Source organism: Myodes glareolus, chromosome 10, assembly GCF_982192425.1.
Source record: "Myodes glareolus chromosome 10, mMyoGla1.1, whole genome shotgun sequence".
Classification (NCBI taxonomy): Eukaryota; Metazoa; Chordata; class Mammalia; order Rodentia; family Cricetidae; genus Myodes; species Myodes glareolus.
In genome coordinates this window covers 68,065,686-68,089,271 of record NC_142035.1, presented here as the reverse complement: position 1 = coordinate 68,089,271, position 23,586 = coordinate 68,065,686, and the positions used below count along the sequence as shown (strand labels likewise).

General features: G+C 36.9%; 1 protein-coding gene and 1 pseudogene across 1 annotated transcript; both read left to right on the top strand.

The window, feature by feature from the left end:
• Nucleotides 1-642: 642 nt before the first annotated feature.
• LOC146892553 (olfactory receptor 4F15-like) lies at nt 643-1,581 on the top strand. Its single transcript, XM_085696231.2, has one exon. It carries the CDS (start codon nt 643-645, stop codon nt 1,579-1,581), a length of 939 nt encoding a protein of 312 aa, XP_085552357.2.
• Nucleotides 1,582-11,161: 9,580 nt separating this feature from the next.
• Nucleotides 11,162-23,586, top strand: part of LOC146892554 (olfactory receptor 4F15-like) — a 48,944-nt pseudogene continuing 36,519 nt past the window's right edge.

The window sequence follows — 23,586 nt, the reverse complement described above, 5'->3', positions numbered from 1 at the left end:
TATGACAGATTACATGATGTCCTTTCTATTTTATATATGATCATTTGAAAGTATTAATTATGGTAAAGCTACTGCTTATGAAACCTCAGAAACTTATTATTGGTTTCAGAAAAACGTTCTAAACATAGATCCAAAATGATGTCTGGCCTGTCCTCAATTCCGATCCTTATCATTCTTCTTCTCACCTATTTGTCTTCCTGTCTTGAACTCTTTGTGTGAACTAGTTCCAAAGATTGACGATCTCTTATTCTCTTGAGTAGTAATAAGGCTATTATCAATGAGTAACGACTACTATAATAAGTCACATACCTGGGGTACTACATTGTTCTCTTTCTTAAATATGTTGTCAGTACATGTTGCAATGTATTTAGTTCCTGATGAACTAATAATCCATTTTTCATATGATTTTGACCTATGTCTTGGCTTATAGTTAATAACTACAGACTATTAGTTGAATAGATAAATGAGTTAAGGAAATTTTCAAATTACTTTCTAATACTATAAAAATTGTTTGGTTTTAATTCATTCAGAGATATTCTTATTTTTTTCAACTTTTTATTTATAATAATTTTTTAAAAATTCCTTTGTTTTTAGTCCCTTAGGTAACAGAAAATAAAAGAAAAAAGAAAAAAAGAAAAGTAAATGTTTAAAACAAATTACACAGAGTTGTCTGAGTTTGTATTTCTGGGACTTTCAACATCTAGACCAATACAGCATTTCTTCCTTGCCTTCTCTATGGTGTTTTATGTAGCCATTGTGCTGGGAAACACCCTTGTTGTGCTTTCCGTGGCCTTTGACTCACATTTACATTTTCCTATGTACTTTCTTTTGGGAAATCTCTCATTTATTGATTTATGTCTTTCCACCTTAACTGTACCCAAAATGATTTCTGACCTCTCCTCTGGGCACAATACCATCTCATTTCAGGCCTGTGTCTTCCAGATATTTGTTCTTCATGTCTTGGGGGGATCTGAGATGGTGCTTCTGATAGCCATGGCCTGGGACAGATATGTGGCCATATGCAAGCCCCTCCACTACCTGATCATCATGAGCCCACGGATGTGTTTTTTGCTCTTGTCTGGTGCTTGGGTTATTGGATTCCTGCATTCTGTTGCCCAATTACCTTTTGTTGTTCATTTGAATTTTTGTGGTCCTAATAAGATAGATAGCTTTTACTGTGATCTTCCTCAGTTCATCAAACTGGCATGCGCAGAGCCCCGCAAAATGCAGTTCATGGTTACTGCCAACAGTGGGTTTATTTCTGTAGGAACCTTCTTCTTACTGATTATTTCTTACATTGTTATCCTTTTCACTGTAAGAAAGCATTCATCAGGTGACTTGTCCAAGGCCCTCTCTACGCTTTCTGCTCACATCTCTGTGGTCATTTTGTTCTTTGGACCATGCATCATTGTGTACATGTGGCCATTTCCTGCTTTCCCTATGGATAAGTTTCTTGCTATTCTGGACTTCATGATTACACCCATCCTGAATCCTGCCATTTACACACTGAGGAACAAAGACATGAAGGTGGCAATGAGGAGAATGATCACTCAACTGCTCAACATGAACAAAATGTCTTGATCTACAGAAGGACAATTGCATATAAGCATGGCTATAAGCATGGATGAAGACTGCTTGGTTGAGACTATTTTATTTTCCTTTATCCAACAGTTTAAAAATGTTGAAAAGTTTATTTCAAGTTGACTAATAATAATGATATCTTAAGTGGAGTTTATAATTTGTTTTGTGCTGACTATACTCTTATTATCCATAGAAAAGCTAAAAAGCTAAAATTTTTATCCACAGTATTTGTTTGCAAAGTTGTATTTAGATGTTGATATCTTTCTGTTTTTCTTGAGAAAAGAGAATTTTATATCTTATTACACTTATATTTTGACAATTAAAGCATGTTAATTTTATATGCTGATTGAGGAATAGTTAGCATTTTTCTTACATCATACTATGAATTTGAAAGAAAGGCAGTGGGTTGAATAAATTTTGAAAATATCTTAATTTTTAAGAAATCGAACTTTGCTGGCCTTTACAGCCAATGTTAATAATACACCTTTCAGTCGCTAAACTTAAGACTTCTAGTCTGCTGTGTACTCAAACTGCTTAACCCTGCTTTAAGAGAATATTCTAAGAATCATTCTTCGTCATCTTGGACTTCTACAACCTAACCGGAAATCTCAAATTCTGTGCTTTCTCAAGCCTCTGGATCAGATACGTGTATCATTTGATGAAAACAACAAATACAAAAGTGGAAAGTAACTTCCTAAAATCAATCATAAATCATAATGCGACCACTTATGGTTATTGGTTGGTAAACAATGATGTTTTATTTTCTGGGTGAGCTGAGAGTCAGTTGGAGTCAGTGCTTAATCCCTTGTAATACTCTGTTAAAAAGTACTGTAAACTACCCCATTGCTTTGCCGTGTAATAGATTTTATGCCATTCATGAATACACAGTGAAGTCCTTTGTTAGATATGACAAGGACATCACACACAGATAGGCATTACTTGCATACATGGCTGGATAAACATTCAGATACACATAGGCGTAGACACACAGACACAGTTGTACCCAGAGTCCGGACTCCCAAAGACAACCAAGTGACCAAACCAGATGCAGAACGCAAGGCGTTTTTTTTTTATTAATTAATTTATTTGTTTATAAAAATTCCCACTTCCTCCCTTCCTCCCCCTACCCTCCCATTCTCCCCACTCCCTCTCCTACTCCCCCCCAACTCCCACCCCTCCTTCCTCTCCAGTCCTAAGAGCAGTCAGGGTTTCCCACCCTGTGGTAAGTTCAAGTTCCTCCCCTCTCCCTCCAGGTCTAGGAAGGTGAGCATCGAAACAGACTAGGATCCCAGAAAGCCAGTACATGCAGACAAAACAAGACCCAGTGCCATTGACAATGGCTTCTCAGTCAGTCCCCATGTCAGTCACATTTAGAGACTCCGGTTTGATCACATCCTCATTCAGTCCCAGTCCAGCTGGCCTTGGTTAGCTCTCATTCGATCAGTCCCCTTGTATCCGAGGGTGAACGCATCCCACACGGTTCTGATTTCCTTTTTCATGATCTCTCTCCTTCTGCTCCTCATTTGGACCTTGGGGGCTCAGTCCAGTGCTCCAATGTGGGTCTCTGTCTCTATCTCCATCTATCGTCAGATGAAGGTTCCTTCTAGTCCTGCCTTTCTTGCTCACGTTCTCCCTCCCTCTGCTTCTCATTTGGACCTAGGGAGTTAAGTCCAGTGTTCCAATATGTGTCTCTATCTCTATCTCCATCCATTGCCCGATGAAGGATCTATGGTGATATACAAAATATTCATCAGTATGGTTATGGACCAGGGCCAGTTCAGGTACACTCTTCTCTGCTGCCCAGGGAACAATCTGGGGCCCTCTCCTTGGGCCTGGGAACCCCTCCAGAATCAAGACTCTTGCAAACCCTAAAATTGCTCCCTTAGTTGAGATATATACATATATGTAGCTACCAAGGTTTTTCCCTTCTCCTGGCAATTCGCAGGGCCGTGTGACCTCCGGCTCCCTGGAGACTGTGCACTAGCTCTGGCTTGAGGGGATAACTTAGCAAGAACCTGGTTCTCTTTGTTATGGTGATTCCACTTGTATTCAAGGTTTTAGCAGTAGGCCCATAGCCTGGCTCCCCAGCTGATCCTGCTCCAGTCGCTGGGAAGACTTTAATCTTCTCCTTCTGCTCCTGGATGGGAGGAGGCCTTGCATTTTCGATCCTTCTAGTCCACTGGTATAAATACCCGACTTGAGTTTAATAAAGTGGCCATTTACTCTGGTAAATGAGCAAAGGTCTCTTTTGTGTATGTCTCTTTTTCAACCCTCAGGACAATCGTCCATTCTCGTGGGCTCGAGTTCGGGAAAGCGCACAGCCTGAACCGGGTGTGGGTATCCATTGGAAAGTGCAGACTCTAACAGATGGCGTCCCTCAGGTGGGCTTGGCTTTAAAGAAGAATTGAAGAGTCGCATCCTGCCGTCAGTGGATCCACCACAAGAACCCCAATAGAGGTGAGGACCCCCCCCCCCACGATCCGGAATCTGGCCAGTTTTGTAATGTGCAATTGTGCACGGGTGATAAGGGGGTGAATAGGTTGAACAGTTTGATTTTTAGGAATATGGGTGCTGATATGCCCACTCCGGAGCTAGAAGGACAGTTAGCAGATCAGCTACTGCAGCTTGTGGAAAAGCTAGGCACCAGGATCAAAGGTGACACAGCACAAGGGACCATCAAGGTAATTTCAGAGCTCAGTCCTTGGTTCTCTCTAACTGGGAACCTCTATATCGAGGACTGGGAACAAGTTAGGACTGATCTACATGTTGCACAGAGAGAACGGGGAACTAAAGCCGTCCCTCTAGCGATCTATTCGCTATGGCGGCTTATCAGAGATGCCCTCCTTAGTGAAGATGTCTTAGTGAAGGAACAGTTAGAGGTTTTAAACAAAACCCTTGATGAAATTCAAAAAGTAGAATCTGTGAGCTCTATCAGGAGTTTTGAGGATCAAGAAGTCAAAAGCATTGATAATTTAGATGAAGAAGAGGAAATATTAGAAGGCGAAATCACACTTCTAACCAAACAGCTAGAGAAGGAGGAAGGTGGGGCCACTAACAGAGATGCCCCCATTAGGCCCCCTCCGCAAAGAGCATTTTCTGCTACTCCATTGCAGAGCAGCCAGATTATATACCTATTAAATGGAAAACTGAAAAACCTGTGTGGACTGAGCAATGGCCCCTTAGTAAGGAGAAACTACTGGCTGCTCAGACCTTGGTCCAGGAACAGCTGGAGGCGGGGTGTATAGTGCCCTCCACCTCCCCCTGGAATACACCTATTTTTGTGGTTAAAAAGAAATCAGGTAAATGGAGATTGTTGCAGGATCTCAGAGCCATAAATGATTGCATGGAAATAATGGGTAGTACCCAACCAGGTTTGCCACAGCCAGTGGGTATCCCTGCAGGATACCATCTGTTAGTTATTGACCTGAAGGATTGTTTTTTCACCATTCCCCTGCATCCTAAAGACTCTGATAAATTTGCTTTCAGTGTGCCTTCCACAAATCTCGTGGAGCCTTTCAAACGCTACCAGTGGAAAACCTTGCCACAGGGAATGTCATGCAGTTCAGTCATTTGTCAGGTGTTGGTGGCAAGGGTTATTGCCCCTATCAGACAGAAATATCCTCAATTGTATATTATCCACTATGTTGATGACATACTTCTTGCTGGACAGAAGCCAAAAGTAGTTCTTGAAGCCTTTGCTGACCTGAAGGAATGTCTAGCACATGCTGGGTTGGTGATTGCTGCTGATAAGGTACAACAACAGTTCCCGTATCAATATTTGGGGCAGAGGAGCGGTTTGCATGTTTCCACAGGATGCAGAGCTCCCGATCTGGGTCCCTGAACATCTGGTGCGGACTGTGGATTCCTCTGTTCAGAAACCTGAGGACGAGGCAAGATCAAGAGATACCACGGACACGGCGGCGGAGGCGGCAGCGGAGTTGGCAGATTCCTGAGAGATGATCCAGTGCCTGATTTTACCCCTTTCCCAGCTTTCTGTCTCTCTGCCTGATCTGTCCCTTTCAGCCAAGGCTGTTTGACCCCCTGAGGGGAAAATAGCTACTTCTCCTGCCCTCATAGCAGCTTTGGGTGCTCAAGGCTAAAACCTTGCCAGATACACAGAATTGCCATACTATTCAAAGTATCTAAATTCACAATTGGACGTTGTAGTCAATCTTCACAACTGTGTGTGGATTTTAACCTCTGCTGGTCACAGGTTAAGATTTTGCTGCTTTTTCTTGGACCCCGGAATACAAAATTGCTAATTGGCTCTAATTTAGTTTGGCTAGTCATACTAGGGGTCCCATTTGCCAGTGCTGTAGCCCTACTCAAGGGCGCTATTCTGAGCCAACGTTTCAGATATTGTGCAAGCACTATCTCTTCCAGGAATGCTTATGCATGCATATGCTGGAGTATCTTCTCCTGGGCAGTGGCTTCAGGTCTGCCACAGCCTGGCCCTAGCAGGCGTTCGCCTTGGAGTATCTTTCAGCATAAATGTGGCTGGATTCTATGTATGACTAGTGAAGCAATGACGGGTTTATTGCACGGGGGGGCGGTCTCGCCTAAGACAAGGGGTGCGTTAGGACCTGAACACATTCCCATAGACGGGTTTAGAGAGCTGACCCAACGACCGACATGCCTAAGACAGCTGCTAGTCATCATATTTTATATATATATATATATAAAGGGAGACTTGTAGCTACCAAGGTTTTTCCCTTCTCCTGGCGATTCGCAGGGCCGTGTGACCTCCGGCTCCCTGGAGACTGTGCACTAGCTCTGGCTTGAGGGGATAACTTAGCAAGAACCTGGTTCTCTTTGTTATGGTGATTCCACTTGTATTCAAGGTTTTAGCAGTAGGCCCATAGCCTGGCTCCCCAGCTGATCCTGCTCCAGTCGCCGGAAAGACTTTAATCTTCTCCTCCTGCTCCTGGATGGGAGGAGGCCTTGCATTTTCGATCCTTCTAGCCCACTGGTATAAATACCCGACTTGAGTTTAATAAAGTGGCCATTTACTCTGGTAAATGAGCAAAGGTCTCTTTTGTGTATGTCTCTTTTTCAACCCTCAGGACAATCGTCCATTCTCGTGGGCTCGAGTTCGGGAAAGCGCACAGCCTGAACCGGGTGTGGGTATCCATTGGAAAGTGCAGACTCTAACACATATACACATTAGAGTTTTACTCAGCAGGTAAAAAAAAAAAAATTACATCTTGAATTTTGCATGAAAATGGAACCGGGTGTGGGTATCCATTGGAAAGTGCAGACTCTAACACATATACACATTAGAGTTTTACTCAGCAGGTAAAAAACAATGACATCTTGAATTTTGCATGAAAATGGATGGAAATAGAAAACACTTTACTGAGTGAGGTAACCCAGACCTAAAAAGAGGAAAATGGCATGTACTCACTCATAAGTGGATTCTAGCCATAGTTAAAGGTCTTTGAGTCTATAATTCGTGATCCTAGAGAAGCTAAATAAGAAGGTGAACATGAAGAAAATCTTATAGTTATCCTCTTGGATATTGGAAGTAGACAAGATTGCCAGGCAAACTTGGGTGCAGGGGTGGTGGGGCGGTGGGTGAAAGTAAGGGGAGATGATTAGAGAGAAGGGAGAGGGGGAGGATTGGGGATGACTTGGGGGAATGGGAGGGGGAGGAAGGATGGATATGGGACTAGCAAAGAGTCTTTTTTATTATTATTATTACTATACCAGCATACTGGGGCCTGAACATCCTTCCAAAAGGCAAGATGTCAATGATCCTGAGAGCATTGTAGGATTTTTTTTAAGCCTTACTGAGGGGAGTGGTGAAGGAAGTTTGGTAATTTTAGATATTAGTGGCTTAAGCAAGTTGAAATCATATTAGTGCACCTTAATTGATTAGGGCTAGTCAGGGGTTCGTCAAAAATACAGTTTTCCATCTTGGGGCAGGCCTGGCCAAGTTTCAGGCCCTGTCCCTTGAACTGCTGTAGAGGGCAGCTAAGGCCTGTCTAGTACTGTATGTACCAGACCTCCTCCTTGCTGCTGGGGTGGTATAGATAGATTTTTATTTATGCATGGCTTTTCATCAGAAACTGCTTATTCAGTCTCGGGAAATTGCAATTGAGGCCAGATCTTTGTCAGAAAACTGGACAGCCTGTTATGGCATCTGCTCAGTTCTTTCAACAGGGACAGACAGCTACAAAAATAGCCTTTACACAGGCACAGAGTCAGGCAGTAGAGATATCAGTTCTGGACTCACTTTTGGTTAAATGATTCCAAAGGAAATGCCTTTATATCTTTGCTCAATACAATATAGATGCATTTTTGATAACTCAAATTTAATCACTTAAACTTTACAATCTATGCTCTAAAGAAACCACTGGCCTCTAATAATCCCCCCATAAGTCCCTTCCACCATCGTTGATGTGGGTGATCCCCATTCTGTGCAGGTCTTCTGTAGATAACCACAGCTGCGGGAGTTAGTGAATGCAAGAGCTGCGCCATGTTCAGAAGATGTCTGTCTGCTTGCTGCACATCTCCCAATCTTCTCTCTTCACTTTTGGTGTCCTCTCTTCTACATTGATCTCTGATCTTTGAAGAGGGATATATGGGTGTTATATATAGGACTGAGCATTCTAATGCTACTTATTCATAGCACTTTACCCAACTCTATGTTTCTGTGTTAACATTCACTGACCCGTACATACCTCCACAGAAAACTACAATAAGAAGCTCCTCTGATGAAGGCAGACTGCCACATTAATCTTATACAACAAATCAGAGCTTGGATGTTTTCTCTCAACTGTGACAAGGGGACTGATCTAATGAGAGCTCAGCAAGGCCAGCTGGACTGGGACTGAACGAGCATGCAGTCACAGATACATTTTTAACCACCATCATCACTTTGTTTTTAAATCACATTTTTTATTGCATTTTCCTAGCCTAAATCAAATCTAGGTTTGATGAAGCATCAGAGTCATGTGAGGGCTAAATTTAGAATGAGTATGAAATTTCCCCTAGGAAAATGCTAAAGAAAGTCTTTCCAAGTTTGGGTTCTATTTAAATAAACCACACACCTGGAAACATTTTCTACAAAGAGGCTTTATAATACATTGTTCTACACTGAGGAAGAATTCTCATTACATTTGCTCAGTGTAGAAAGTGAGATCATCATCATTTTGGGTAAAGGCACAAGCTAAAATAACTGCTGTCAGATAAGAAGAAGCTGGTTTCACAGGCAATTCCTATAGGTAACTTCATGAAAAACTCTTTTTGATTTAGGGATATCACTTTCCATCTAATTAGGCAATTTCAGAATATTTTCCCCTGTGGCATGTCTTTTTTTTTTGACTTCCAAATATAGATCTTAGAGTCCAAAATGTATTTATTCATGTGAGTATCAACCACAAATATAGATTTAGTCTCAGTGAGTAGTTTGGGGACTCATTTCTGCAATTTCACGTACATACATACAAACACACACACACACACACACACACACACACACATACACACGGAGAAAAAGAGACCTACAGTCTTACAAGTGTGCTCATGAATTTAACTTGGAGTGCAATGGCTTTCAATTGAAGTCCAAGTTCCTTTGATCTTGATATTTTCTAATTAGTTCCATATTTTCCTCTTTTATCCCATAATCAAAGTAGTAAATTCAGGTATGCTCAACTATTGATATCAACAGAGTAGTCTACACTCCACACTGATGACAAAAAAATTAAATGTTTTTAATAATAATGTGCACTTCCATCCAACCTCTGTTAATTGTGAATATATGTGTATGTGTGTGTGTGTGTGTGTGTGTGTGTGTGTGTCTGCTTTCACCACCACAATGATGAGTCTTCTGTCATCTTTAGTTTACTCAAAGTCAAAGTTTTCTCAAAGTCAAAGTTTCTATAGAATCCAGATAATCTTTAGTACATATAATAGATCTGCCACTTTCTACTAATATGAATGAGTAAAGCAAGACATAACATCTACTATGGTGAAAAAAAATATGTTTACTTAAATAAATAGGAAAATAATTTTTCAAAAGAAAAGTTTTAAGGCACACAAAGATTAATATAGACAATACGTTTGTGCTTATTTAAAGTTTACCTAAGCTTCAAAATAAACTTAGAACTTAGTTTTTAACAGAAATTGTCATAGGGGAAAAGGTAGCTTGTATTTCCCTCTCAGAATAAATTATTTGGTTTACTCTGTAACTCTACAAATGAAACATTTTTTCTACAGATTAAACAAAGTACAAACCTATTTTATATAATAAATATCTATTTGATCAGCCCATATGCTTGAGTAATTTGTCTATTTCTGATTACTTTATAATTTTAGAAATACAGTGCTGTAAAATACTGTAAAAAATAAATTCTGACATTGGCCTTCTCATTTCCTTTAAATATAGACACATGGAATAGAATGACAGGGTCATTAAATACTGTAATTTAGAATTATTTCACCTTTAAGATGGAGTATCCAATGTAGTTCTTTATTTTATAAATGAACATTATTTCTTTGATATATCCTACCTGCCTCCTAGAAAATTTTCTCTATGCTTTATAAAACCTGGAAAAGTAGTCAAGCAGAGTGGATGATTAATACACGAAAAAAATCTAACCATCAAGTAAATTGAAGGTCATATCTAATGGTTATGTAACTTATAAAACTATACGTTAAATATTTTCACTTCAATCATGTGGTACGAAGTGATACACGGGCATGGAAAACCCTATTGTCTGAAAAATCTCTGATTTGCTACTTTTTGAGTCCCTAAAAGTACTGAGTGTTGGTGTCCTTTCATTCATATGCACAGTCCAGCAAAGAAATGGCCAGTAGAGTAGTCTAAGGAACAGGGTTAGATACCATTCCTTATAAACTGAAGTCATCTGACTTCTACAGTGACAAGAATAGACATCTGAGTTTGAAATTAAAGTTCTAGATACAACCCAAAATAATGTCTTTATACACACATGAACAAATAAAATAACTCACAGAGTGAAAGGAGGAACAAGGGGAAAGAGGCATATCTGAGAAAAGGTCACTGAGATTGATCTTCATTTGAAAGGGTTTTATAAGCTGTTATAAACACTGCAAACAATGCAGCATGATTCTGAATGAAAAAGATTTCATTTTACAGGGTAAAGCAAGGATTCTGTTTTGGGTTGTTTCTGTTTTTGTTACTGTAGCTTTTTTAAATTGAATTTTCTAAATTATATTTAGACTTTTTTCATACAATATACTCTGAATATTATTTTCCTTCCATCTACTCACTCCAGGTCTTTTCCACCTCCCCAAATCTTTCTCATATTAGAAAATGAACAGTAACCTAAGGGATACTAATATAATGAGATAAGATAAAACTAAAACATACAAATTGGAATAGGACAAAACAAACAGGAAAAAAGTCCAAGAGCAGACATGCAGAGACCACTGATATGTACATTCAAGATTTCCATAAAAGAAGAAATCAGTAAGCCACGATATACACATTAAACTTATATTACAAAAATAAAACAATGACTGACTGAATGAATGAATAAATAAATAACACTATAAATCTTTAAAAAATGCCAGAAATGGCAAAATAACTCCAATGATGCAGGTAAGTTCCTTTTCTGTTGACTATTGACTGTGGGCCATAAGACCTGTTCTTCAGATAGTGTGTTTCTCTAGTGAGACTTCTTTGGAGAAAGGTAAATTTCATATACATGTGGTTATCAGTTGGAGATAGTTTCAGCGTTAGTGATGATGCCCTCATTCTCTTGCAGGTCCCATTCAGGCTGCAGGTTTCTAAGGGGGAAATGCTGAATTATAAAAAGCAGTCCTGGTTAATATGTGATCTGTGCTTTGTGCCTACAGCCTGTGTCTTCTAAGTTCTGAGATGATCTTTCTTCATTTTCTGGCTTCAAGCACTCCACCTGTCAGCTCTGTTGTGTTTGAAATGTCACTGTTCTGTACTAAAGTTCCAAGGCAAAAAAGGAAATAAAAATGCCTGTGTTAAAGACTATTACACATAAAGGAAAGAATAACCAGCCTATAGTCCACAACCCCATAAAAGCTAAGAAACAAGGAGAACCCTTCGACAGACATACATGGATCTCCCTGGAGAAGGGAATTGGACAAGATCTTCTGAGAAATATTGGAGTTTCTGTGGAGAAAGGAAGGGCAAAAGGGGGGGGGAGTAAGGGAGTAAAGAAGAGAGCATGAGAAAATGGGATGGTTTAGATGGGGGAAGGACAGAGAGGAAGAGCTAGGAAAGAGATACCTTAACAGAGGGATCCATTATGGGGCTAGCGAGAAAACCAGGCAGTAGGGAAATTCTCAGGAATTCACAAGAATGATATGCCACTAGGACCCTAAGCAATAGTGGAGAGGATGCCTGAACTGGTCTCCCCTGTAATCAAAACCTTTCTCCAGAAATTGATGGAAGCAAATGCTGACATCCGCAGCTGAGTACTGGACCAAGCTTCTGAAGACCAGTCCTTGAGAGGGAGGAGCAAAGGGGTCATGACCATAATGGGATACCCACAGAACCACCTGACCTGAGCTAGTGAGAGCTCTTTGACTCTAGACTTAACAGCGCAGAAACTTGCATAGGACCAAATTAAACCCACCAAATGTGGTGACAGTTGTGTGGCTTGGGAAGTCTGTGAGGCCACTGGCAGTGGGACCAGGATTTATCCTTAAGGCTAGAACTGGCATTTTGGAATCCATTATCTTTGGAGGGATATCTTGCTCAGGTTAGAAATAACAGGGCATGGGGAGGCCTTGATCCTGCCTCAAAGTTTTGTGTCAGACTTTGTTGACCCCACTGAAAAGCCTTACCATCTCTGAGGAGTAGATAGGTAGCTTGGGTCCTGGGAAGGTGGGGGGAGCAGGTAGAGGGGAGGGAGAGGGAACTGGACTAGGTATGTAAAATGAAAAAGATAGGTTTTTTGTATTTATTTATTTTTTGTTGTTTTTATTTGTTATATGTTTTTCTGCTGTCCCCTTCCTTTCTTCCCCTCTCCCCTTCTACCCTCCCCCATGACTCCCATGGTCCCAAGTTACTAAGAAGATCTATTCTTTTTCACATTCCTGTGTAGATCCATGTATGTCTTTCTTAGGGTCCTTTTTGTTGTCTAGTTTCTCTGAAGTTGTAGGCTATAGGTTAGTTTTTCTTTGCTTTATGTCTGAAAGCTATTTTATATATAAAGTAGCTTGTATATATAAAAGTGAATATATATTATATTTTTCTTTCTGGGAGGCAAATGGATGAATCTAGAAAAAAACATACTGAATGAGGTAACTCAGATCCAAAAAGAACTTTTTTTTTATTTTGAACATTTTATTTTATTTTACTAATAGATATTTGGGGATGAGAGGAGCCCCAGAGGCAGAAAAAAATGAAGTAAACAATCTTTTTTTTTCCATTCAAAAAGTTACACTTCCTCGCCTCCTTCCAATCTCCTCCCACTCCCCACTCATCCTCCTCCCTCCCCCTCCCTCCTTAAGAGAGGGCAGGGAACCCTGTCCTGTGGGAAGTCCAAGGCCCTCCTCCTTACATCCAGGACTAGGAAGCTTTGCATCCAAATAGACTAGGTTCCCAAAAAGCCATAACATGCAGTAGAAACAAGTGCTTAAAACCAATAACTATTACTTCTGATTCCTTTTAGTAATCTAGGGTTAATTTTAAAAATGTTTTTTTTTTGTCGGTTTTATATTCTTAAAAACTAGAACACATTACAAACATGTTTTCTTTTATATTATTTGCTGTGTAGGAATTACAACGTTACCCACCTGAAATATGATTATTACTCTATTTTTATTAAAGTATCTTAAATTTTAAAAGTAGTTGATGATATAATATTCACATAATAGCACATAGTACTGGCATCTTTTAAAGAAAGTTTTACTTAATGGAATATTAGTCTATCTTTTTTGAGCTGATGCATTAATTCATATTTTGAGTTTCAGTGAAAAAGTGTCTTTCCTCAGAGTTTCACTTGTGACAATTAATTTATGTTCACAGTTTTCTAAGTACAAAATAATATCATATGACTTTAAATTTATACATCTTTCATTATATGTGGGATGAATTTGGTTCTTATACTAACTGTATTTCCTTTCTATTTTTATAGTCTTATTTAATATAAATTTCATTTTATCTTAATTTAATATTTATTCTTACATTTATTTCGATACAAAAGTTTGCATATTATATTTAATTTTTGGAATGCAAATGCACCCATTCTTATGCAAACATTGTGCCTCCGGGTTCATACTTGCTATGGTATTCTTCACTCAATTAAGTAAAAATATTCATTTTACATTTTAAAAACATTTTATTATCATAGAAATCAAATTTTTGTAGTTACAAAAGTCATTATTTTTCCTCCAAAGTGTGTTAATTTGGATCATTTTATGATAAATGTCTCCCTTTTTGATCTATTTTTCATAGTGCACAATAAACTACAACTAATCTCTGCTATGTTCTTTTGTTACATATTTCCATTATTTTTCATATTAAAATGACTAACCATTTATTAAAGTGTTAACACAGTTCCTTTAGTTCTTCACCAATATGTGTAGACCTATCTGTCCACACAAATATAACCCTTCATCTGAATCAGAATCTAACCTGTCACTTATTTGTTGCTAAGGTTTGGTTAAGTCCACTCCTGGGTATTTCTAAATAATTTTCTCCCTATAAATAGCTCTCACTTACATATCTAACATTATTGATTCTTTATATCTTAAAACTGACAACTTCCAGACTAGTATGTGCTACACCTGTAAGCTAATGTATTACTCAGCCTCTAATTCATGTTCACACTACTTACTCATAAACGCACACATATACTATTACTGATTTCATGTCTCGCTTCGCATGTAGTTAGAACAGTAGATGAAGACAGAGTCTGAGTTTATTGCATGTAGTATTACCTGGCATAAGGCACTTGTATATACTGTTCTCTTTGTTATCTGTTACTTTATTGGACACTTGTCAAATGAAAGAGCAAATTAATTTTCAAAGGCATTGCTATATGCAGAAGAGGATTTATCACTGGCCTCAGCACTTGCTTCTTTTAAAATTATAGTACATCCCTTTATAAGTTTTGTGTTTTCTGTTTATTTCAGCAAATATAATGAAGGTTATTGAATGAAACATACTTTCAAAGGTGTCTGAATTTGTGTTTCTGGGACTTTTAACATCTAGACCAACACAGCATTTCTTCCTTGCCTTCTGTATGGTGTTTAATGTAGCCATTGTACTGGGAAAGACCCTTGTTTTGCTTTCAGTGGCCTTTGACCCACAGTTACATTTTCCTATGCACTTTCTTTTGGGAAACCTCTCACTTATTGATTTACTTCTTTCCACCTTAACTGTTCAAAAAAATTGATTTCTTTCCTATACTCTGGACACATTACCATCTTATTCCAGGGCTGTGTCTTTCAGGTATTTGTCTTTCATGTCCTGGAGAGATCTGAGATGGTGCTCCTGATAGCCATGGTGTCAGATAGATATGTGACCATGTGCAAGACCCTCCACTGCCAGATCATCATGAGCCCACGAACATGACTTTTGCTTCTGTCTGGTGCTTGTGTTATTGGATTCCTGCTCTCAGTGACCCAGTTAGCTTTTGTTGTTCATTTGAGTTTTTCTGGTTCTAATAAGATAGATAGTTTTTACTGTGATCTTCCTAGATTTTTTAGACTGGCCTGCAAGGACACCAACAAAACGGAATTCATGGTTGCTGCCAACAGGGGCATCATTTCTATTGGCACCTTCTTATTACCGATTGTTTCCTATATTGTTATCCTGTTCACTGTATGGAAACATTCATCAGGTGATTTATTCAAGGCCTTCTCTACACTTTCTGCTCAAATCTCTGTGGTCATTTTGTTCTTTGGACCATGTATCTTTGTGTACATGTGGCCTTTTCCTACTCTCCCAGTGGATAAGTTTCTTGCCATTCTGGACTTCATGATTACACCCATCTTGAACCCTGCCATTTACACACAGAGGAACATAGACATAATGATGGTATAGAAGAGACAGTGAGCACCTCCTGCATTTTAGGAAAATGAACTAAAGTATCCCTAAAAGTTTCTCAGAGGGAGTTCAATGTGCTCAAATTGTAAGTAGCTTATGTAACTATGTTGTTTTCTGATTTCTTTAAGATAGTACAGTTTTCTTAAAATTAACTATGATGCTGTAAATGATATGGTATAAAAATTTTTATAGATATATAAACTCAATTTCATAGAAATCAGCTAGTTTTTAAAGATTAATTTATTTTTATTTTGTGTGTAATATTTTGACAGTGTCTTAGATACCCTATTCATTACATGTAAGCAGTGATTGTGGTTTCCAGAAGAGGGCATCAGATCCTTCAGAATTGGAGTTCATGATAGTTGTGAACAAATATGTGGTATGGGAAACCATGTCTTCTACAAAACTGAATCTTTTAATCAGTGCTGTAAAGAACAATTTCTCTATTTATCAATCCAATTACACTTATCATGAATTCACATAATGTATATTGACTTTCACAAATATGGGAATCTTTGTGGATATATATATATATATCATAAATAAATTCAGAAAAGTGATAGCCACATTATGAAAGTTTTATTTATTAGTTTTCTGAGAATCTTCCTTAATGTTTCGATCATGGCTGTATTAATTAATATTACTGACAGCAGTATAGAATAATTCATACCTCTTTATCATCTTGCCCATATTTATTCTTAATATTTCACTAGTGTATATCAATTACACATAATTATGAGTTTCCATTTTAATATATATGAATAAAGTAGTGGATCATATTCATGTCTAACTCTTGTCTTTTGTCAAACTATCACACATCCTAATTCTCTTCATCTTCCAAACTAACTTCACTTCTACTTTCATGAATTCTTTTGTGACTCAATGGCTCCTATTCAGGTTCTTTACAGGAGCATAACATTTTGTCAGTGGATCTACAGTGAAGACAATGGTTCTCTCTTCCTTATGTGCTCTTGTTTTGCAGTGGTGATCCCTCTAAGAAGACCATTTCCATGACAGAATTCTGGTGGGCCAAACTGAGTACAAGTCTCATGAAGATAATTGTAGCTGTCGTGAGTTTTAATGCAACAACTCTGTCAAGCCCAGAAGTCAACATTTCATACACTTCTACCATTGATCAATTTCTTATATTCATTTCTTTTCTCATTCTTTAAAGATTCCTGTGTCTTAGGGAGGTGTTGTGATCTACATCTCTCTATACCATTGGTTAACCACACTCATTTCTTAGTATTTTCCGGCTATGAATCTGTGCATTTACCACTGCGCATGGCATAAATTACCTTATCTGTCATAAATTGGAAGTATATGTTTTTCTATGTGAATAAACATAATTATCTAAAAGGCAATCTGACAGGCCTATCATGTACACTTACAGGAATAGCTGTTTTCCCAGTAAGACCTATAATCTTCCCCAGACATGGGCTTTTTAGCAGGGTTAAAAAAAAAGATATGAATTTTGTCCTACTTATCAAAGTCGAATACTGTGAGAATGTGGTTAGTTACACCCATGAAAAACTTTTCACTATTGTAACAGTGAGCTAATCTCTGAACAATGATATTGTTGTAAGCACAGTAAAAATCTGAGTAAGATGACAAAAGATAATCTTTGAAAATACCACAAAAGATATTCTGGTTTTACAAGTGGATAACTAACAAGGAGAAGGATTCCAGTACCAGATTAATTTATCTTTGTACTGACCAAAGCATGTGGTGTTTGCTGTAATTTTTTTCTATCTAGTAATAGTGACCAACCAACTATACTGACAATTGCCTGTATTATTATGAGGGTCTAGCAAAACTTTCTGACCAATAACTCATAAAGAAATAGCATACACCCAACACTGAAATTTTTTGTTTTACATATAAATCAAATTTCCCACTCACTCTCTTCCCTCATCCCATTCCCTTCATCTTTTGTTCATTTCAATTTTTGAAAAAAAATGGGATCTGGATTATAAGAAGATGTTGAAAACAGTTTTATTATGGACAGACAAGATGAAAGCAGGAAAAGGGACAGTACACTGATTTTAAGTACTTGACCATCTCACACAGAGAGGGAAAATTTGAACACGGACGCTGTTAGAAGCATCAAAAAGTGGATAGGTATTAGAAGATTCAGGAAATATTCCATTCATGTGCTACCTTTGATTTTCTTGTTTTGCATGTTGTGTATCTGAGCCTGGTCCTTCTGTCATAGTCTTAGTGGTAGGTCGGTTTGGACACATCAACAAACTAAGGCTTTAAATTTTAATATAAGTACTTCCATTTTAACCTATATAGTGTTAACTTGCGTTTTTTCTCTCTTCTCTACTATTTTCTTTCTTTGTCAATGTCCCTTCTCCCTCATGTCTTCTCCTTTAGCAACAATCAAATAGCTGATCTGTGTTAAAATAACTAGCAATGAACTGCTCCTACACGTGAGGTTTTTGTTGCCATTGAATCTGATATTGAGAAAACTTATGTAGAGTAACATATATTTAGGGTAAAATAATTTCCTCTAATTTTAAATCCTCATTATAACATTAAATGCTAGTTTGGATAAGTCTGAAATTATTCCATTTAATTTACCAATCTGTTCTTCCTAAATCTAATATTTTGTATTTGCAAAGCCACCTTTGAGAAATATTGATGCAAGGTTCTTTTATATTGGCTAAACAATATAAGAATATAGAATTTAGGAAGGGAAAGCTACTTACAATTCTACCTTTTAGTCCTCCCCATTACTGGTGTTATTTGGTGTTTCTTCTGGATGAATATTTAAGTTAAAAATGTTCAGAAATAGTCATATTACTATTTTATACTTTCTCTTGATTTTCAGGTAAGTAAAAATCTCTCTAGACTTGCCTGTGTAGATTTATTCTGGTGATTTTTAAATTATCATAATATTTCATTGTATGTATATACTGAAATTAATATATTCATTATTTATGCTTAAACTATAGTCTCTGTGTTAATATATTTGTCACATATCTAGTCTTCACTCAGGTAGTGGTACTTTTACCCTTGACTTTAAGATATACTATCCTAAACATCATTCAACATTCCATTTTTATTTTTATGAGAATGCTGACAAAAAGTTTTATGTAATAATTTCTTTCTAAATTACATTGTTTCAAAAATATAGGTAAAAATATATTTGATTTGACTAAGTATACAAATTATCATGTATAATATAAAGCAGAAAGCATCATAATCTGTAACAGAGTTACCACTTTAAATTAACATTCTGTAATACTATTTTCCAAAATTATATCAGTCAATTAATATTTATCTTATAAGGATTCCACAAATAGTATATTGCTAACAATTATGATTTTGACAAATTGCTGAACTTATTTGGTTTTCTTCATATATGTATACTCCTTACTTGTTTAGATCATACTGAAATGATTTTCTAATGCTTAATACTTCTTGATATAGGTATTTATATTGTTCCGGTTCTAATACACTTAATGCTCTGCTAACTTTCAGTATAGAGACTGTAGATTTAAGGCTTCTAATTTTGTTTTTTATAGCATTTATTATTGAAGTTGTATCATCCTCTCCTAAGAATTTTAAATATGGTTTAGTTGTTGCTTGTGCCTGAAACATTAAATGCCTGTATTAAAAACCTGTCTTGTATGTCAAAATCAATTTTACTCAGGTAATGCAAGGTGCTTGATGACTATAGCTTTAAGCTAGTGAGTCAGAGAAAATTTAAATATACAGTAAGTAAGAGGTGATAGAATCTCAACTCTTCATCAATATCAATTGCACTAAATTAGCACAGCTGGGTGGTGGTGACACATGCCATTAATCCCAACATGCAGAAGGATGAAGCACAATGACTTCTGTGAGTTCAAGGCCAGCATGCTTTAAAGAACATGTTCATGGACAGCTAGGGCTGTTACATGGAAAAATCCTATCTTGAAAAATCAAAAAAAAAATCATCACAAAGATTGACTTGTTCAGTTGCTTGTGAGGCACAGGACATTAAAACCAGATCTTGCCATATGCTAGGTACATGCTCTAAGACAGGAGCCACATCATCAGTCTTAAAATGTGGGGCTCATTTATGGTATGACCCGTGGGCTATGTTCAGCCAGAAGTTGAGAAAAGTAATTTTTTGAGGGTGTTCCCAGCAACCTTTCAGAAGGCCGTGGTCTATCATACCATATTGGGATAGAAGCAATCCACAGGGTCTCATCCACTGTGAAAACTAAAGAACCTCTTTTCCAAAGCATCATATCCTTAGATCCAAATTCTGAAATCAATATAGATTTATAATATACATATTGGATTAGCTTAGCAGATCACACAATGAAATGTCTCTCTGTATTTAGGTACTTCATTGTCAAGAAATTTGAAGAAAATGCAATAATATACAGAATCCAAACTCTCTGTGAATTTTCCATTTTTATGTGGCTTGTTTTTCTTTATTTCTTTTAATCTATAACTATCTATACTCTGTCTCTTTAAAGATTTTACCCCTTTTTTATGGCATTAACTTTATTCTCTATATTCTTTTTCTTCTCTCTCTCAAGCCTACATATGTCCAACATTATGACCTATTTAGAGCTCTTTTATGTCTGAATCTGTCCCATTGTATTGTCTGTAATTCTTTACTGTCCAGGAACATTTTTGCTTTATGCCTTTAAAATGCTAAGTGCTTAAGAATCTTAGCTGTGACATTTTTAGGTCAAAAACAGGTACTGTGGGCTTGCCCCGCTCAGTCCAACACAGCGGAGCCACTTGTGTCTCTGAGCCATGCACACTGCACCTTTAGCATGGCAGAACTGCTCTGGATGTTGGCTCCAAGCCGAGCCATTGACATGGTCTCAGAGTACTTTTTTCCTGATCCCGAGTGGGCACACAAACATCTAGTCCCATAAAAGCCATTGAAATGCTTTATAGCGGGAATTCTCGCTGGTGGCACGGCCTAGGAAGCTGCATTTTAAAACCGTGCAATTTTTTTTCCCTGCTACAGATGCTGAGTCAGGGAAATTTCTCTGTGGCACCCCATAAACAAACAGAAAAAAGCTGTGTTAAACTCTATATTTGTGTCTCGAATTCCTTTTTAAGCCCTGCTAGGTTTTACATGGAGTTAGTTACCACGTTGCAGCGCCACTGTGTTGTAAGGAGGAGCAGTTGCATTCCCACCTGGCTCCTGGCCACCTGACTATCTTAACCCCAAAATAATTACACAGAAAATTTTATTCATTTAAACACAGCCTCGCCCATTATTTCTAGCCTCATATTGGCTAATTCTCACATCTTAATTAACCCAGCATCATGGCAGTAGTAGGGGATGGTCCATCAGAGTGCATATACCCCATCTGATCCCATCTTTTATGTCCATGTGTCCATGTGCTGTTTTAATTTATTCTTTAGCTGCTCTTGTCCAATTCCCAGATCCAGGTCAAGCAGGAAGTAGCATAACCTGCTGACACCATTCTGTGAATGTGTCTTCTTTGTATACGTTGATGAGCAACTTTAAACCTACATGGCTGAATCTAAATAGAAACTTAAAAATATATGGCCGAAAATCTGGTGCTTAGATTAACTATATGAATATTTCAAAGAGTAAAAACTCAATATGACTAAAAGAGGGATGGTAATAAAATGTGCCTCAAAAAACACTTTATCAGAGACCACCTTCTGATCTAACTTTTCAAACACATATTGCCAGGTAGCTTTCTCACTCCATTGGTCTCTGGATCCAACTTTACTAAAATTACTATTTAGCAATTACCGAATTTGTTGATTGTATATTGTGTAAAATTTTCTCTTTCTCACCTGTTAATATAGAAATAACATTTATTTTTTAGTTCTTCAGGATAGTATTGCTTGTACTTTTCTAGTTCTCCTTTGCTTGACTCTTTTGGGAACTTTAAGATTGGAGACTTAAGACTTCAAACTCTTCATTGTGTTTTCCATCTTAGTTATTATTGAAGTGTGCTTCTTATCATTTTTTTTATTTTCTCAAACAGCTGTTGCCGCCTACTACAAATTGAAATTTACATTTAGAGAAAATATAGCTCAAATAATGCTACCATATTTGACTCTTTTCTTTTGACATTTTATTCTTTCAAAGTTGAGAAAATGATTCAGACAATTTTTTAAATGCTTAAGAAATATGTTGCTGTTTAAAATATTCATTACCAATATAAAAAGTATTAAATATGAACTATAAAATTACTCAGTTATGTGGTATTGATAACTGAACTCACATCTTGGAACCTTGCTAGAAATACACTCTACCTAAGGGAGTAGGGAAAGTGGTAAAAGTAATGAGAAAAGAATTAAAGTGTAGGAGACTAATGGAGTGAGAAAGCTACATGGTAATATGTGTTTGGAAAGTTAAATTTAAACACTCTGTACACATAAAATTATTTAACTTTAAAGTATTTTTAATGTGACCTTTCATATGTTTCCTAAAGTATTTCTTTTCATTGCCAGAAAGGGATTAACATGAAACTGATATACCAAACTGGGACTGGGTTCCAGGCTTTGGTGTGTGTCTTGCAGATGGCTCTGCAGATGTTCTATTTCCTCCTTTCAGTTCTTCACTGTAGCCATTAATGAGGTATTTTCTAGTTTTAACCTAAAAGATATTCAATCAGAGTTTAGAATATTTTTTCACATATCAATTTCAAATGCTACATTATTTTTACTTTTTAAAGTTTTAGATGTCAAACAATATCATGTTTCATTGCAAGATTTTCAAAGAAGTCTATTATTATACTTTATTCTTATTTGCCATTCAAAAATCATCTCCTTCCCCCTTTTCCCTCTTCCTGGATTCTTCTTTCTCCTTCCTACTGTTATTTTCTTGACTCAAAAATCTCCATTAATCCTGAGTTAATTCCCTCTCACTTTCCATTAGAACTCTTTATTTCTTTTCTATTCCATTTTCTAATCACTCACACACTCAATCTTACACACAACACAATACATAACATTTGTATACACATATGAGACAGTGAGTTTATAAAAGAAATATACCGAATGTCCACAATGAACTAATTGTACAATTTTTGAGCTTTTATAAAAGAACAAACAAGATGTAAGTACAAGAAAATTGTGTATTTTTTTTGGTTGGGACTGTCAGGAACAAATATTCCACATGCATGCAGAGCCATGTTATGCCTGAGTTACTTCTGAAACTCTGTGTTGTGAATTTTGAAAAACATATTTTTACATATTTACATATTTTACAGTGTTTTCATAGTAACTGTGAGTTGGATAAGTTTCATATCATTTATTTGCTATATAAATATATGTAGATTTAAAGTTTACACGGTAGTTGGTTTTCCATCTTCTGTACATGTTATTTTTCTTTTTGTAACTGAATGAAAGATGAAAAATAATTTTATTAATACATTGATACAAATTGAGTAATCAAACTCTTTGATATAAATTGAGCTATCATCTATTTATGTGATAAGAATTTTTATAGGAATAAGAGCATATCCTTATATACACAAAGTTTATGGCTGCTTTGATGCTACCACTACAGTTTTAATTTAGTTGTTGCAACAGGATTCTCCCAACCCACAGAGCAGGAAGTAATATGGTCTCTCTGTTCATAAAAATAAATTAATTCTGTTAAGGTACTTCAGTTCCTTACATTGCTATTTCATCTTTAATCAAATATTGAAGCTGACAAAAATGAAAGGGGAAAAGTCCTTCTGGCCTTTGTGATTTTGATTTACAAGGGCTACATAGTCATTTTAATCTTAAAAATGTTGTGTATATACAAATATATAAATATGTGTATATGTAAATGTATATACATACATACATATGACCAAAGCTATACCAACAATGGTAAACATTGACATAATATTGTCTATGCATGCGTGTGTGTGAAGTGGCAAGATCATAGTTGTAACTGAAGACAATATGAAGTGTTCTTTGGGGCCTGTTGTCATTTATTTTTCATTGATATAAATATATTTTCATATATTTATATCAACTATGGAACT

What these genes read in the sequence shown, in the direction of transcription:
- LOC146892553 (XM_085696231.2), top strand. Translation starts at nt 643, where the DNA reads ATGTTTAAAACAAATTACACAGAGTTGTCTGAGTTTGTATTTCTGGGA.